The 18,598-nt window shown below is 30.5% G+C and overlaps 2 protein-coding genes across 2 annotated transcripts; both read left to right on the top strand.

The window, feature by feature from the left end:
- The first annotated feature begins 1,202 nt into the window (after positions 1 to 1,202).
- Positions 1,203 to 6,295, top strand: LOC123193075 (glucosamine inositolphosphorylceramide transferase 1). Its single transcript, XM_044605862.1, has 5 exons — positions 1,203 to 1,919; positions 2,051 to 2,173; positions 3,983 to 4,150; positions 4,433 to 6,137; positions 6,189 to 6,295. Exons 1-4 carry the CDS (start codon positions 1,557 to 1,559, stop codon positions 6,113 to 6,115), a joined length of 2,337 nt encoding a protein of 778 aa, XP_044461797.1. The 5' UTR covers positions 1,203 to 1,556; the 3' UTR covers positions 6,116 to 6,137; positions 6,189 to 6,295.
- Positions 6,296 to 9,948: 3,653 nt separating this feature from the next.
- LOC123193105 (3-phosphoinositide-dependent protein kinase 2) lies at positions 9,949 to 16,972 on the top strand. The gene is made up of 11 exons (XM_044605892.1): positions 9,949 to 10,676; positions 12,556 to 12,736; positions 12,885 to 12,937; positions 13,479 to 13,580; positions 13,648 to 13,756; positions 13,845 to 13,923; positions 14,146 to 14,311; positions 15,455 to 15,589; positions 15,716 to 15,879; positions 16,036 to 16,258; positions 16,557 to 16,972. Exons 1-11 carry the CDS (start codon positions 10,503 to 10,505, stop codon positions 16,650 to 16,652), a joined length of 1,482 nt encoding a protein of 493 aa, XP_044461827.1. The 5' UTR covers positions 9,949 to 10,502; the 3' UTR covers positions 16,653 to 16,972.
- Positions 16,973 to 18,598: the final 1,626 nt, after the last annotated feature.

Here is an 18,598-nt window from a genome sequence, read left to right as displayed (position 1 = left end):
GTGTATATAATTTTATTGCTAAATTAATTGATCAAAATGTCCCAACCTCACATATTATTATCCAAATATTTATGTTGATTTTTCTTTTTTGGGCTCATGAATTTGGATGTTTACAATTTTATTAACCCTATAAAAATCACTGTAAACATTAAGCTTTTCATATCATATAGATAAATTAGATTAAATATTACTTATAATAACAAAAATTCAAAATTGCTTTATTTTTTTCAGAAAATATAAAAAATTCTGAAAAGTGTAATAATTAAAAAAAAAATCTGAAAAGTGTAATAATTAAAAAAAAATGTATTTTTAGAAAGAATCGTCCAAAAACCTGACCAAACCCTCAGAATCACTCTCCAAATCCTAATTATGGTACAAAATTACAAATTATCATCCATCTTTGTGAATTTTGGTTTAATTGTAGACAAACTTTCCTCAAAAGTTAACTATGGTTTATTATTTAAATTTTATTTATATATATATATATATATATTTATTTATTCGAATATATTTTAAAAAATAAAAAAAAATCAAAGAAAAGTTGCCTTACGACTCTCTGCGGACAAATTTCATAGTCACCCTTGAATTTATTAATTCTTAAGAGAAGGGCAATGTGTTTACTGTTAGTGTGACCAAGTAAAGATCTAGGGGTAGTTTGTAAAGACTTAAGGGGCATTTGGTTGGAATAACCATATATTATAGTGATAATGAATTTTTTATTAATAATAATATTTTATTTTCAATTAATATATTAATTAATATACCAATATTTTAAAATTATTACACTTAATAATTAATATTATACATATATATTTTTAATATATAATAAATATATATTTATGTATATTGTTATGTTTAAAATAATTTAATCACATAATGACACATATAAATTATATATCTATTTAAATATACATAATTCTATTATAATATTTTTATCATTCAAATAGAATAATATCTTAATATTTTTTTATAACATCTAACTAAATATAATAATTTTTTAAATCTTACTTATATTTATTAAATATAACAATAATTTTAATTAATCTATGGGTAATCTTCTGTTCATTATGAAAAGTCCGGAGGAATTCGTCCCTAAATTGCTTCGTGCCACGTCACACTCCTAAAATAAGACGTGGCAGCCATTTGGAGCGAATACGTAGAACTCCACACAACTGCTTGTACGCTATCAAGCAAATAATCAAACTGAAATAAAAAATAAAAAACAATAATTCGCTCTTCAGTTTCCATACAAAACCAGACCTCCTGCTCCCCCTCAGCGCAGGGCTCAATATCATCGTCCCGTTAACACAACACAGAGAAAAGAAAAGGGGAAATTTTATATATTTAGATTAAATCAAAACACAAACAGATAGAGCCACAGAGAGAAAGAGAGTCGTTTCATTGAGTTTGAGCCTCCTTCTTATCACTTTTTGTAAACTAGAAACACCACGGGGTTGATGGTACGTTATGTTTTTTTTTTAAATATAGATAAGTTAAATAAAAGATTTTTTCAGAGTGGGGAGCAAATGTGGGTGAAAATATAAGGTTTATATAGCATGGGTTCTGGACAAGTAGTTGTGGGCGGTGGCGCGGATGGTGGCATTGACGGCGGCGGTGGTGGTGGGGGGAATGGAAGTGGGTGTAGTTGCTGGTGTAGATGGAGAAGGAAGCATGTTAATAATCATGGACATGTTGGGCGTGCAAGGTTTATGTTTTCTTCTTCTGCATTTGTGTTCCTTGTTTGGTATTTTATTGTGTACGGATTCGTGGGGTTGCTTTATGGGTGGCTTCTTGTGAAGAAGCCCTATGAAAGTACTGGACTGATGCAGCCTTTTGGTTGTAGAGAAGACAGTGAAGGCTCTTGGGCCATTGGTGTTTTCTATGGCCACTCTCCCTTCTCTCTCAAACCTATTGAAACAGTGAGTTTATTTTTCTATACGGGCTGAAATATGGGAAAAGATTAGCTTTTTTAATGGTTTTTTTAATACTATTTTTATGCGGGTAACTGATTTTGGGGACTCTGAGTTATGGTGAGTGGAAATTTGTGCAGGAGAATTTATGGAGGAATCATAGTGCGGCGTGGCCAGTGGCTAATCCAGTTGTGACATGTGGTTCTGTTTCTGCTTCTGGTTTTCCTAGTAATTTTGTTGCTGATCCGTTTTTATATGTTCAGGTATTAATTTATCAACTTAATGTTCTTTGTTTTTGAATTTTTCTACTTCTTCTTAGTTTTTCATTTTTCTTACTACTTATCTTCTGTTTGGCAGGCCCTTTCTGATGTTTGAGTGTATATATCATATATATATACACACACATGTATTATAGTTGATTTGACCATTTTTTTTCCACTAAACCTTAATCCAAGAATTTTACTTTGTTAATTGGTTGAGGCATAATACTTTTTTTCTAGAGTAATTTTTAGTTCTTCTTTGCCTATAACATTTTGGCCTCCTTTGCAACTGTTTGAGTTGTGGAACAGAGAGATTGATCCGTCTATTGTGTTGAGGATCCAGTGTAGTAGACGATGATGCTTTGTTTCTGAAGTTGTGAATATGTGATTTCGGAAGCTGTTTATGATTTTCTGAGTACTCTTGGAAAAAATCAGTTATATTGTTGTTTGGTTGAGATGCGGTCACCATGCCAAGTGATTTTTTAGGATTTGAGGGGGGAACTTTAAGGATTAACATTGACTTGTATTGGAGCTTTTATATAAAGAGTTTTCATGTTCGCTTTTCATGTACTAGACTTAAAAGGTCCTATGGAAAGTAGTAGGATGATTTCTTTGGGTTGACAAGACTTGAAATACTTTTATTACATTAAAAGTTTTCAAAAAAAATTCAAATTTTGCAGAATAGTTAGTTTGATTCACTTAACTTATTTTTGTTTATGCATGTTGACTGGGTATTTGGGTTCAGCAGCAAGCAAATCAGACCACATGTTGGTTGGTTTATAGAATCACTTGTCTTTGCACAAGTTACCAAAATTGAAATCCCGGTCGTGTAGAGGAAAGGATCTGATATATCTTAGTGCATTTAAATTCCAGTTACTGGTGATATAAGATCATTTCAAAAAAGGTCTAATTGGATTTCTTGGATACAAAATTTGATATATATAATTATTTCTTGGATTGAAAATTTGATGTATATAATAATTATTTATGTGGTGAGTTGGAGAAGTTGATTCTTGTATACACTTGTAATGCAACCTTGATTACCTGGAGTCACGGAATCAAGAATTGTGTTGCTTCCAAGTCCAAGTCCCAAAACCAAGTTGGCTCTGTCTAGCCTCAAGATATGTTCTAAATATACGTAGACATTTGGTGTTTGTTAATGAAACCACATGAAGAATCTTGTCTCTTTATCTGTATATATCTCCATATTTTTGTCTTGATTCCTGTTTATTGCAAACTGTTCTGTAGTTTCTGAATGTTTGCTCTGATCATCGGTGATTGATTCTTGTGGATATTAGTCTTGTGAAGAAACATGGATTTTGTAATATTATATGTGAAAATAATGATGCTAGGGATTTGATGCTCCTTAGTTTTGAAATATAGAGTTAGAAGGGTTACATGCTCTGTTTCTGGAGCAAGATGGTGATTTCCACTTGTTAAAACCTTCAATTTGCCAGTGTTTTTACCCTGAGAATTCAATTCTAGTTGTGAGCTTCTTGTTGAGTCAATGGAAATTATGATAATGTTTTGTAGTGAATAAAACAGTTTTAACTACACAAATAACCTCGTTCTTTTGAATAGTATTGCTTATTTTACATGCAAATAAAATCTCTTAATATAATTGCTTGACATGACAAGAACACATTGCAGGAAACTTTTAAGGAACTCTGTTAATGGAATTAGTTTTTGACAAAATTCATTTTCTGTTGTAAACTGGCAAGTTTACTGTCCAAAGATGTTAAATCCTTATACTGTGTTAACTTTGATTATAAGTTGATCCTTATGTTAATTTCTACCGATGTTATGATTCAGGGAGATGTTCTTTACCTATTCTATGAAACCAAGAATTCCATTACAATGCAAGGGGATATTGGAGTTGCAAGAAGTGTCGACAAGGGAGCAACATGGGAGCAACTAGGCATAGCTTTGGATGAGGATTGGCACCTCTCTTATCCATACGTGTTTGAATACCTCGGCCAAGTAAGCAACCAATCTCCTATACTAAAATGATCATAAAAAATTGTCTAATTCTTATATAACGGTTAAATGATTCGGAAAGAGGATAAAAAAATGTTACAAAGAAAGTAAAAGTTCAATGCTGTACCATTCTGATATTCAGCCAGACTGTTTACTGAAATGGGGAATCTGGTTTCTCACCCTACAGTGTTCTTTTCAAACTATATTGTTTAGGGACCTCTTTTAAGGGGGAAAGAAAAATATCAGGCAAAATGTGTTGATCCTTCATTTTCTGCTTTCTTACAGATATACATGATGCCTGAGAGCAGTGCAAAAAGGGAACTTCGTCTTTATCGAGCAATTGACTTTCCTTTGGAGTGGAAACTGGACAGGATTATTATGAAGAAGCCCCTTGTTGACCCCGTTCTAGTTAATCATGATGGAATGTATTGGCTCTTTGCATCTGATCATAGTGGTTTTGGAGTCAAGAAGAATGGACAACTGGAACTTTGGTATAGCGACACACCTTTTGGCCCTTGGAAGCCACATAAGAATAACCCTATCTATAATGTTGAAAAGGATTTGGGGGCACGAAATGGAGGCAGGCCAATTTTGTATAATGGAAATCTTCATCGCATTGGTCAAGATTGTGGTGAATCATATGGGCGACGAGTGCGTATCTTTAAGGTGGAAGTTCTTACCAAGGATGCATACAAAGAAGTTGAAGTTCCCTTCATCTCAGAGCAGACATATAAGGGTCGAAACAGTTGGAATAGTGCTCGCTACCATCACCTTGATGTGCAGCAGTTAAGTTCTGGTGAGTGGATTGGGTTTATCGATGGAGATCGAGTCCTTTCAGGAGACTCGATTCATCGGTTTCTTCTTGGCTGGTCTTCTATGGCAGCGGTTGCTACACTTGGCATCTTATTAGGTGTGTTACTTGGAGCTGTCAAGTGCGTAATTCCACTCAACTGGTGTGCACAATACGCGGGGAAGAGAAGTGATTCTTTCTTTGATTGGGAAAAAGAAGGTTTTTTTAGTTCAAAGGTCAGACGGTTGTGTAGCCGCTTGAACCGATCAGCTTCGATTCTTCAGGGCAGGATAAAACCAAATACGAGTTCTGGAAGATTTGTTCTGACAGTGATGTTTGTATCTGGAGTTGCACTGATGTGCACAGCGGTTAAGTACATCTACGGAGGGAATGGTGCACACGAAGCTTACATGTGGAAGGGTCATTATTCGCAGTTCACATTGTTAACAATGACATACGATGCTCGTCTCTGGAATTTGAAAATGTACGTGAAGCATTACTCGAGATGCTCATCGGTGAAAGAGATAGTTGTAGTGTGGAACAAAGGGGTACCTCCAAAATTAAGTGATTTGGACTCGGCAGTGCCTGTGAGGATTAGAGTTGAGGATCAAAATTCTTTGAATAATCGGTTTAAGATGGATCCTTTAATAAAGACTCGAGCCGTCCTTGAGCTTGATGATGATATTATGATGTCTTGCGATGATGTTGAGCGGGGTTTTCAGGTATGGCGCCAACATCCAGAAAGGATAGTGGGGTTCTACCCCCGCCTGGTCAATGGAACTCCATTGAAGTATAAGGGCGAGAAATATGCAAGAAGGCTAAAAGGGTACAATATGATCCTTACTGGGGCTGCTTTCATCGATAATCAACTGGCATTTAAGCGGTACTGGTCTGAGGAAGCCAAGGCTGGAAGAGAACTGGTAGACAAGTACTTCAACTGTGAGGATGTGTTACTGAATTATTTATACGCGAATGCAAGCACTTCGAAGACTGTTGAATATGTAAGACCAGCATGGGCAATCGATACATCAAAATTCTCCGGTGCAGCAATTAGTAAAAATACACAAGTACATTACCATAAAAGAAGCAAATGCCTCCTGAAATTTTCGGAGATGTATGGAAGCTTGGCCAGCCGGAAATGGGAATTTAACGGTCGGAAGGATGGCTGGGATTTATAGCATAAATACAGTTCAATAGCAGGTTACCCTCTCCATTCTCTTAGAGTAAAATTTGTCCCTGTTTCTGTAGTAGGCTCTTGTATTACAATTACATGTAATGGGATAAGATGTACATTAGTTGGCAGGCGTTCTCTTTTCCCCGTCTTGTTGAAATATGAAAAAATGTAGGTTTTGTTTATCTTTTCGATCTCCTGTTGAGCTGTAATGATGGGTTTGATACTTTGGAATGACTAATGAAGAAGAAATATTTCATATTTAATAAAATTATATGTATTTATATAATTTTTGAATATAAATAATATATTATTATATAATTAAATAATTTTAAATTAAAATTAAAATAATATTCAATTATATAATATCATATTATTTATGTATATAAATTATATATTAAAAATATATATACATAATATTATTCTTTTAAATTATATATATTTTTAGTTTAAAATTGAATCATCTTAATATTTTAAATAAATTATATGATTAAATATTATTATATATTTAATTTAACATTATTTAATTTATAATATCATATTATTTAAATATTTAATTAAATATTATTGATATCCTAAAGCAAATTCCTACAAATAAGAGCATATTTTTATTTATGTGGTTTTATGTAATGGTTTTTGTATTACATCAAAAAACAATCCTTTTGAAAGATATTTTTCCAGGACTCGAATTTTTACTTTTTCACAAGTTGGTCCCATAGGCAACTTCCTTTGTACTTATTTACAGGGCAAATGTGAGAATATAAATGATTGTATTTCGCCGGGGACACGAAAACTGTGTCTGATTTTTATGTAATTGTTTGTTGTCTTCTCCACGTGCGTGTATTATATTGAAAGAGAGGAAAACTAACGATAAGGGGGGACGGACAGAGAGGCTTATCCAATCCAATGCATGGGTACATTCTTATATTTGTATATAATATTTAAGATTATCGTTGTCCTGTTTGGACCCATTATTTTATTAAGTTTATTCTAATACCCATCAAGCCCAAAATCTTATGGACCACTTTTATATGACATGATTTGCCAACCTCACCATCTATCTCAATCAACAATTATTACCATTAAAGAATTTATTTTTACCTTAAAATTACTTTTTTTTTTCAAAATTTTGCCTAATAATTTAAAAAAACATAAATATTCATTTGTTTATTAATTATTATTAGAGATAAAATTGTTATTTAATAAAAATATTAATCAAATTAAAAATTTATCATATTTTTCTCTTAAATTTAAAAATCTAACTATTTTTGTTACACAAGATTTGAAAAGTAATAAATTTTCTTTTAGAGTTTTTTTTTTCTTCTCAAGTAATTATCTTAGTTTCGATTAACAACCTCCTTTTACTATATTTTCCTCTACCTCCGATGATCCGATGATGACATGCGATTTTATTGTACAATCCAAAACTACAAATAATGAGTATATAACAATTTAAGGAATGTATTTTCACGACATAAAGTTTGATCATTTTTTTCAAGTTTCTCCACCACTCGTTTTTATATTTTCTAACATTTTATATTATTGGAATATAGATAGATTAACCATTTTCTTTTTTCGCATTTTAGATACTTTAAAAAACGATTCAGTTATAAGAGAGTTGGAGATTCATTTTTTTCCTTCAAAAAGTTCGAATCCTTTACGTTCAAATCTAAAAATTGAGTTATGATATTATATTACCACATTAAAAAACATTTTTGATGATAAAATATAACCCCATAATAAATTTAGTTGGTGTTGGTATGAAACAAAGCTGGTTTGTCCCACGAATTGAATGCAACTTTTTAGGAGAAATCGAAATATAGACTATGGCTTAAAGCATCTATATAGGTTCATTGAACTTTTATAATTGACAACATTGTTTTCTTCCTTTTTAAGCCAGATTTTTTTATTTATCTAATCCAACTTTGTCTTTAGCATTTTGTAACTTATATAATGGTGATACCTGCTATAAAAATATATTTTTAAGAGTTTTATTTATTTTAATATAATTTATATTTTTAATTATAAATAAAATTTCTAAAACCATACTATAAATAAATAGTATTATATGTATAAATAATGATATATTATCATATGATTGATTAATTTTAAATTGAAAATAAAACTATATATTAAAACTATATATTAACAATAAAACTTTTATATATTATATAATTGAGTATTATTTTAGTTTTTATTTTCAATAATCTAATCATATAATGATACACTATTATTTATATATAAAATTATTTACAAAAATTATGTATCTATAACACTACCTTTTTATTAATTATAAATTATTATTAATTTATCAATAATAGAAAGACATGTTAATATCAATTATTATTTGATAAAATTATTTTTATAAATAATAAAATATTATTATATAATTAAATAATTTTAAATTAAAATAAAATAATATTTAATTATATGATAATTTGTTATATTTTATGTATAAATAATACACTAAATGCTGCACATCGTTAATTTTTACGTGAAAGTATTTATGGTTGACACGTTTCAGCCTCTAGTTGCACGGAATTTTTATTCTGCTTTTGACTTGGCAAATCCGCCCCAGCTGAACAAGTGTCCACTTTACATGGTGGATGGTCAGCCATTAACACTCTTTTTCTTTATTAATACTTTTTCTTAATATATTTCAAATACATATTTCATATATTTATAATTCATTAAAAGGATATTTTCTATTAAATAATAATATTATAAATATATATTTTTAATATATAATTATATATATAAATAATATATTATTATATAATTAAATAATATTTTATTATCAATTTAAAATTATTTAAACACGTAAATATATATTATTTGAAAGTATCATGTAAATACTTCCTAAGGATGTTGCCCCTTTGGATAATATATATATATATATAAACTCATAAAGCAAATATAATGTCCCACCATCCTAATTAGAAAAAAAAAAAAAAAAACAGAAACTAGTTGCTTTTATTCCATTAAAAAAATAATTAAACTAATGTCACATGAAATTATAAATTAATACATTTGCATGGAAGTTGATGGCAACTAAATGATTTATTTTTTTCATTGCTGAAGTCAAATATATTTATATATAAAATTGGAGAAGAAATTTATAAAATATTTTAAAATTTGAGTAAAAATATGTAATTAGTACAATATTTATGATATTTCTTCATTTTTAGATGGGTTTATATAAAATATATTTTGTATATGATTGCTTATAAAAAAAAATACTTAATAACTTTTTGTTTGTCCGGTGAATTATAATCTGTTACCAAAAATACATTTTGTAGAATTAATAATATTATTCAGCATATAAAAAAAAAAAGGTTATTTGACATCCAAGTGTCACCAAATAAATTAAAAAGCATATGTCAAAATGGATGATGACTAAGCTGATAATGAAAATATAAATAATAACACATGAGTTATTTATTTGTATAAATAATTTAATAAAATTATGTGTATATTTTTTTATATATATAATTTAGATATGTAAATAATATATCATAATATAATTAAATGATTTTAAATTAAAAATAAAGTAATATCAAATTATATAATAATATATCATTTGTATCTTTAAATTATGTATAAAAAAAAAATATAATATTATTTTAAATAATTAACCTTTAATTAAATTATATAATTAATTTTTAATTAAAATAAAATAATATCCCACCACTTTCTTGGGCCTGCCAAATTATTTACTCATAGGATTTGCATTTACAGTATTAATAATAAATAAGAGAGAATTGGATGTATCAAATAGTATAAATTTACAAATGCATTTTGATTTTAACAATGGGTGTTTAATGAGAAAGAGTAAATTCGCATAGACAAAAGAAAGAGAAGAGAATGATCTCCATCATTCAATCCCATGTGCTGTCTCTCCTCATCCGTTCTCTCATAATCTCCTTCTCCTTCTCCTTCTCCTTTGCCTTCTCCGTCTCTTCTCTTCAATCCCCATACCTTGCTCTTCTCCTTTGAACTTTATTTCTCTTTCTCCATTCATTCATTTATTCATGCATTTCAATTTCATTATCTTTTTTTCCTTTGCTTTTCACTTTCTGGGGTTTTGAATAGTTTTCCAAAACCAAAGCTTAAAGCTGATTCACCTCTTCATGTATACACATATACCTATATACATACATATATATACTGATGCAAGAGAATCATTCACTTTTCTTTATCAGAGCATATTAACACTCACTCTCTCTCTCTCTCTGATCCAACGCCCTCTTCTTTCTGTTTCCTTTGACTAAATATTATTCTCCCAAGACACAAACAAAGTTCCCTTCTTTATTTGTTTTGAGAGATAAAGTTTTTTTTTTTTTCATTATTAATATGTAGAGAGAAGATTTTTCCCTTTTTTTTTTGAGAGAGAAATGTTGGCAATGGAGAAAGATTTTGATTCGAAGCTTAGAATTGAGGGCAATAATTCAACAAATTGCGAAAATGTTCAGAGATCTAAGAGCTTTGCATTTAGGGCTCCTCAGGAGAATTGTACTATTCAGGATTTTGAGCTTGGAAAGATCTATGGTGTTGGTTCTTATTCAAAGGTTGATATTTTTCTCTCTTTTTTGGGTGGGTTTCCATTGTTTTTGTTCTTTGTTATGTTGGCTTTGGTGGGTTTTTTTTTTTTGGAGTTTTATTACTATTACATTTTTTTTTCCTTGTTTTTGGTTTAGCTGGTTGTGCCATCGGTTTTGGTTTTGTTAATTTATTTGCTTCATTATCTTCATGTGTGGTTTTTTCTGGTTTGATTATAGATTGGTGGGTTGGATTGTTCTATTTCTGTGGATAATTATAGCCAATGTGTTGTTTACTTAGTGAATCTACATTTAGATGATACAAGCTTATGATATATATTGTTGTTCTTTCTGCAACATATTTTTTTAATTATTGGCAAATTATGGTTTTGATGATTAAGTGGATATACTTGTGCAATGACTTTATCTGTAATATCAGCCCCTGACATAACAGCAGCTATGTATGTACAGACTGTGAGAGCATATGATTTTGAATTGGATATGAGTAGAGGACAGTTTAATTAATTTGAGGCGCCAATGGAGGGTGTAAGGGAATATGAGTTTTGAGTTTTTCTTTGTTTGGTTATTAAAATCCTGGTGCTGATTGAAGAAAACAAAGTTTGGATGTTCAACCTAGTGCTCTGTCGTTGTATTAGATTCTGATAGCCTCTGTGTTTTTTTTTTTTTTTTTAAAAATGGGATCAGAATATAATTTTATTTAAAAATTTTGATCTCAGGTACCAAATCTATCTTTTTAAGGTCTTTTTGGAGATTTTACAATATTGTATGGAACTTCTAACAATTTTTTATTTATTCCAGTTGGCATTGAGTATGGCTAATTTCAGAGAAATGAATTTAACAACTGAAAATTGTAGAATGAAGCAATGCATAGTTTCTTTAAGTCGAGTTCATGGTGGGGTCCTTGGAACACTCTAGTTGGTACGAATATGTATAATTTTTTCCTCTGCAAGGTTTTTTGTTCTGCTGATAACATCATTGATGATGAAGGATTGAGAAAGACACTTACAATTTTTCCATTTGAATGTCTGAAAGTGAGATTGATTAAGTGAAAAAAAATGCTAATTCTTCAGAAACAATTTCATATTTTGAGATGAAGTTTTAATGTATCATTCATGGAGAACTTCATTGATGATGAACGGTTTTTAATGTAGATTTGTTAACATATAAAAATTATTAACACGGTTATTGTGAAGATGAATTTTTGCTGTTTAGGGTAATAATTCTTACCTTGTGCTCAATAAGAAGTGCTTTTATTTGTTTGTAAGGTTATTATTCATTTAGTTTTAGTGTGGACTTATTGGATGCATGGAAAATGCCATTGGTTAGGGAACTCAATTTATGCAATTTAAGCTGTGATGTTATACATTCTTGTAATTTATAGAGAAATGGCTTTGTTGCCTTGTATATCTTTTTGCCTCCTTGCTCTGATATTAAAGGAGTTGAAGGACTTTGAATTTTTACATTGATTTTGCTTTTCCATATACACTATAGTTTTTAAATGTTGAATGAAGCATTATAACACTGACATAATTTCAGGGCCTTGCATTTGTGTACAAATTCTATATTAGCTTGTTAAATTATATGTAGCATGTGTACCTGTGGAGTTCCTCTTTTTGTATTACTTAGGGTGCATTTGGTTCGGGTAATCTTTTATGATCAAAATTGGAATATTACCACAAAGATAAATTACTTTCAAGATTAATGTGTATAAATTAATACCGTGTTTAGGTAATTGTTATGTCTAAAATAATTATTTTGTATGAATAATAATTAATTTCAGTAATAAAATATAAATTACCGAAGTAATTTCTAATTCCTCTAAACCAAAGGCACCCTTATTGCTATTTATCTTTGGTTTTCTCTAAATATCATATCATAATGGAATCAGGTTGTACGGGCAAAGAAAAAAGATTCAGGGACTGTATATGCCTTAAAGATTATGGACAAAAAATTTATCACCAAAGAAAATAAAACAGCATATGTGAAGTTGGAACGAATTGTACTTGATCAATTGGACCATCCTGGAGTTGTGCGTCTATTTTTCACATTCCAAGACACTTTTTCACTTTGTAAGTATAATTAATATAAAATTTTCAAATTTCTGTTTTTATTCTTGATGTAATTTTCAATTTGTCCTATTAGTATCTCTCCCTGCCTTGCGGGTATGTCATGATTGGTTTATCATATGACATTGGTTTGTTTGATTATGTTTTGAAGACATGGCACTTGAATCCTGTGAAGGTGGAGAACTTTTTGACCAAATAACTAGAGTAAGTTAATACCGAAAACTCAGTTTCTCTTTTACATATCATTATAAAATAATCTCTAATTTTTCTGGAAGTTCAATGTAGCAATGTTTTACGGAAGCATGTGACTGCATTTTATCCGAGGACTTTATTATTTCTTCAATTGTTTATAAATATAGTGAACATTCTATTTTTAAATTTTTCATTTTTTAAGATTTTCAGTACATCTATGATGATAATATATGTTTCCACTTTTACCATTCTTAATAATCAATTTTAAATTTTCATTTCAGTAAATCTATTTTTAATATATGTTTACATGATTTTACCAATCAGTTTTGTTCTTTTCTACATTAATTTCAATTTTTTTGCGATGATGTGATATTGTTCTATTTTCTTTTTCTTTCCTTCTTTCTCTTTTATTTTTTTTCATGAACCTGAAAATGCTTGGTATCAATAATATTCTTCAGTTAAAAACTTTGTTATATACTTCCAATATGTGGTTTCTTTCTGGCTAGCTTTTCACTTGTACAGTATCTACTAAGACTTTATTTCTGATATGCAGAAAGGTCGTTTGTCAGAGGACGAGGCTCGTTTCTATGCTGTTGAAGTCGTAGATGCCCTTGAATATATACATGGTATGGGACTGATACATCGAGATATTAAGGTAATTTCTCTGCATATGATCACTTTTCTGTTTGCTTTTAAAAATTGCTAACGTTATTAAATGGCAGCCGGAGAACTTACTACTTACAAAGGAAGGACATATTAAAATTGCTGATTTTGGTAGTGTAAAGCCCATGCAGGATAGCCGAATTACAGTCCTGCCTAATGCAGCCTCTGGTAATATCTGAAAATCTATCATGCTGAATATTTTTTCACAATATTTTGAACATTAGGTTAAGATTTTTCTCCTTCATGCCCTGTGCAGATGATAAGGCATGCACTTTTGTGGGCACAGCTGCATATGTCCCTCCAGAAGTTCTTAACTCCTCTCCTGCAACTGTTGGGTAAGGGATTTTTTTATTATTTTATTTTAATTGGACGAGCTAGGAGGTAGGGAAGCTGAGTAAAAGTAATAATGGAATCAAGTTGTAATAATGGCATGAGTGAATTTATATACTAAGTGGAGTAGATGGCTCTCACGGTTTAACTTATCTATTAATTTCATTTTTAACTATTTCTTGTTTACATTAGATAACACTTTCGTTTTCTTGAACATATTTAAACAGAAATGACCTTTGGGCTCTTGGCTGCACCTTGTACCAAATGCTTTCAGGAACTTCGCCTTTCAAAGATGCAAGTGAATGGCTTATATTTCAAAGAATTATAGCTAGGGATATAAGGTTCCCAAATTATTTTTCAAGTGAAGCTAGAGATCTCATTGATAGATTATTGGTATGCTTTGAACTTTTCTGCACATTTGCATTAGCTGTAAATATGTGTGCTTTTGTTTTCTTGCTTATGAACTGTTTGATTTTACCTGTTCATTTTGGCTGTTTGTTTTGTTAAATTGAATTACATGAGTTAGAAGCAGATTTGTTATTCTGCATATAAAACTAGTTGATCGTTTGAGCATGATAATGCTTTTCACAGCTTCATCCACCATATCATTATGATTGCGTGCTTTTTTTCCTTAATCAGGATGATTTGGTTGTCCAAGACTTAATATCTTGTCTTCCTTACTTAATGAAATCACATATGCTTTGAAATCTATCCAGATTACTGGATAATATATCTATTTACACTAATATGTGACCTGTTACCCCTTTGGACCAATTTCAGTCTTCTAAAAATTGGCATGCTTGTTGAATTTAAACTTCTAATAAGAATTGTCAAGATAAAAGTAACACTACATCAAAGCAAACATAATCGCTTGTAAAACCATAAATTGATGCCTCCAAATTATATATACAGTTTATTTATTGGATAAAGGTGTATATTTTATTGATATCTATGTCTTTCAATAGCTTCTTTATCATTTTCTTGATGACTTACTGAGTGAAGTTATAAGTGATTCCCTAACTTTGCCCTTGAAGCATCAAATAGGCCATAAAATATGGTAAAATATCTGATACTGATTAGTAATAGCTCTCCAAACTATATAAATTTGATAGTGCCAATAAATATCATTTGGTATCTTTTTTTATTGAAGCCAACAATTTGTGGTCTCTGAAACAGGTATAGATTTTGACAGAAACAAAAGGTATTATGCAGCATGAACCCAGAAACTGAGTTCATAACATAATTTAGTTTTGGTATTTCTTATTAAAGAGTCATTGGCCTAAACATTGAGTGCTGAAACTCATGATGATTTTATGGAATTTCGCATTTTCCTGTGGACTCTGTATTGCTTGTGTATTAAACATTAATTAGACTGCACGCACACATGCACACACTCACTAGCACAGACACGCTTACACATGATAAGAAATTGACCAAGGGAAACACATATTGGTGTCATATAATACTCTTTCCTTGAAAAATCTTGATCTGTACTGATAAAATGTCTATCATGATTGCTGCTTAATTGTGACACAGGATATAGACCCAAGCAGAAGACCGGGTGCTGGCCCCGATGGTTATGCTATCCTGAAAATGCATCCTTTCTTCAAGGGAGTTGACTGGAAGAATATAAGGGGGCTAAAACCTCCAAAGCTTGCTTTAGAACCCATGGTAAAATTTCTATTGAGTTTACCATGTGGTTTGATTTAAATTGTTATTGAAAATTTACGTGCATCCTTGGTGTTGCTTATTAGTAACAGTTCTGATATTATTTAATCTTTCCTTTTTATCTTTCAGGTTCAATCAGGTGATTGTGATGACACTAATGATTCTTCATGGAACCCTTCTCATATTGGGGATGGTTCAGCAAAAGCAAATGATGGAAGTGGCGGTGCCTCATCATCATCTGATACATCTCACATAACTCGGCTTGCTTCAATTGACTCCTTTGATTCAAAATGGTATTTGAAACAACTTTTCCATGTCTAATTGGTGATTCTTTTGTGTGCAAACTCTTTTAGTTGCAAACTGCTGGAGATGATCTGTTCTGTTCTTAATATATTGGTTGGCCAGACATGCAAAATATATATTGATTTGTCTATTAATCATGAAAACAGGCAACAATTTTTGGATCCAGGTGAATCTGTTCTCATGATCTCAATGGTGAAGAAATTACAGAAACTAACAAGTAAGAAGGTTCAGCTTATTCTTACCAACAAGCCAAAATTGATATATGTGGACCCTTCAAAGCTGGTGGTAAAGGGAAACATTATTTGGTCCGACAATTCAAATGAACTCAACATCCAAGTGACAAGTCCTTCACAGTTCAAGATTTGCACGGTATTATCCTTTTTCCTGCTAAAATCTTTCTGGTTTCATACCTTTGAAGTTAGTTTCATCAAATTGTTTGAAGTTTCCTTGTGGTGAAACATATTGATACCCTAGGTTTGTTGAGGAACTTTCCTTCATCACATGAATTTTAAAGTTTGGAATTGCATAATGCTTGATGCTACTTGTAATTACACAAATATTAAATAGAAGTTATTGATTTATGCTATTGCTCTCCTCTACTAGAGTTGCATGTGTGTATCTTTGTCTGTGCGTTTTGTTTCTGATTTATGGTTATGTAATGTTTCAGCCAAAGAAGGTCATGTTATTTGAAGACGCAAAACAGAGGGCGTGGCAGTGGAAAAAGGCGATTGAGGGACTCCAAAAGAAACCTGTTAGTGATTGACAGAACTATACTTTTGTTGCCGACGAACATGGAATTCTTAAGCAAGTAACTACCTCAAGAATTATCTATTAGAGTGAAGAGATTGATTCACATTGCAGATACAGCTTTATCAAAGGTACGAAGCTGCCACCCTGTCTACTATTCCTTCCCTGCAGCTTAGAACTAAGTTTATGAGCAGGGTTTTTGTGTCCATTTTGAGTAGTGAAAGTTAATGCAGAATGTGAAACGTTAAGGATTCCTGGGGCTTAAGGGTGGTTCCATTACTTTTGTACTGTATTAAAATTTTTGCTGCAATTAATGAAAAATTTCCTTTGATTAAATCTTTTACTGCTAAAGGATACAAGCCATTTCACAATCTGTAGAAATGAGTGTTGATGTAATTTGTATGCATTAAACGCATGCGTGTGTCTGTGTGTGTGTGTACACACACATATTTCATTGAAGATTTTTCCTATGTTTATTTTGCAAACAGATAACAGTCCAAGGCTGGCATGAGCTTAGAATCTACTTTGCAGAAAGACATATATGGCTCAAGTAAGGTCAAACAGACTTGGAATTTGATAAGTAACAAGTCTTCGGAAATCATGAGTGTAACCAGGCACCATAAAAAAATGCACATATTCAGTCATTTTGGCCCAACAAAGATGGACCATTAATTCAATCACTTTCGACCTTCTCCTGTCTTAAAGTAGACTGGGAATTTGAAAAGTAATTAAATAGTTTACGTCAAATAATCAATACCATTAATGGAACAGAACATATCTGTGGTCAATGTTAAGAAGAAAATAGAGAAGGGTTCAAGCATATAGTCATTAATTGTAATAAGTGTTGAAGTAGTTAATCACTAGTTCTAGTTGCTACTTAAAGTTACAGTTACTCTTGAACATTGAAGAAAGTTGAAGTAATTAGTCGCAGTTGCAATTAATTTTAAACAAGGAAGAGTTAAACAGAAGTGTGAAGTTTTGTGATGCAAACTTAGTAGCAATTTATAATGTGCAGTAAGTCTCAATTTGTAACGTGCATTATAACATTCATTAGATTGTAATACCGTTAATTCTATCAATAAACTAGGAATAATATCAGTTGGGTTGGATTTAAGTTGGCTGAGTTTGAATAAGAGTTGATTCAAGTTTAAATAGTGAGTTCAAATTCAAACTTAAGTTTATTTGAATTAATTAGAGATGAAATTAATAATATTACTGATAAAATAAATAAATTGTTGACAGATAAATAATATTATTGATAGGATGAACAAAATTATTAAAGAGGTATTTATATTGAACTCAAGTGAAAGAGCCTAACTAAATCTTAAATGGAGCTAAATGACAAGTCTTTTCCTCGATAATTTCTTTGTGTACTGTTGTACTCAAAGCTGATTGAATTGAGAGATATTGAAATTTTTACCCTCATTTGGACCCACGTATATATTTATATCACACTTTTTATACTCTAAACATTTTTACTATTTCATATGATAAAATGTCTACATTACCTTTATCTTCAACCTTGAAAACCAAAACAAAGTTTATAATATTACTTACTTTTAATGCACTATAGAGAGAGAATATATATAGATACTTGGTATTGAATATGCAAATAATACATCAATACATATATCCCAAGAATCAAAACAAAAATAAATTGGATATTCACGTGAGCTTGTAGAGAATAATTTTCAAATTTTCAAAAGCTTGGAGGGAATAACTTAACTTGTAGATGATAAATAATGCACTGATTTGTGAAATAGTAATTTTTACAATATTATTAATTAGCCTATTGTTACAATTTTAAAAATAAAAAAAATGTTAGAAAATTGATTTTGGCTTGGGAATTGAATGAAAAAAATATATTCACCTTTAATGTAATTGAAGGGGTTGTTGCCAACCCCTTTGTATAAAAAATTATATATGTATAATAATATAAATATTTATCCTCAACAAAAAATA

Source organism: Mangifera indica, chromosome 12 (assembly GCF_011075055.1).
Source record: "Mangifera indica cultivar Alphonso chromosome 12, CATAS_Mindica_2.1, whole genome shotgun sequence".
NCBI lineage: Eukaryota > Viridiplantae > Streptophyta > Magnoliopsida > Sapindales > Anacardiaceae > Mangifera > Mangifera indica.
Note: the sequence above shows the minus strand (reverse complement) of the source record. Positions and strands in the feature narration are given on the sequence as shown.

Coding starts and splice junctions, on each gene's coding strand:
- LOC123193075 (XM_044605862.1), top strand. CDS start 1,557: ATGGGTTCTGGACAAGTAGTTGTGGGCGGTGGCGCGGATGGTGGCATT. Junction 2,174..3,982: donor ATCCGTTTTTATATGTTCAG/GTATTAATTTAT, acceptor GTTATGATTCAG/GGAGATGTTCTTTACCTATT. Junction 4,151..4,432: donor TGTTTGAATACCTCGGCCAA/GTAAGCAACCAA, acceptor GCTTTCTTACAG/ATATACATGATGCCTGAGAG.
- LOC123193105 (XM_044605892.1), top strand. CDS start 10,503: ATGTTGGCAATGGAGAAAGATTTTGATTCGAAGCTTAGAATTGAGGGC. Junction 15,590..15,715: donor AGCTTGCTTTAGAACCCATG/GTAAAATTTCTA, acceptor TTTATCTTTCAG/GTTCAATCAGGTGATTGTGA. Junction 15,880..16,035: donor GACTCCTTTGATTCAAAATG/GTATTTGAAACA, acceptor TCATGAAAACAG/GCAACAATTTTTGGATCCAG.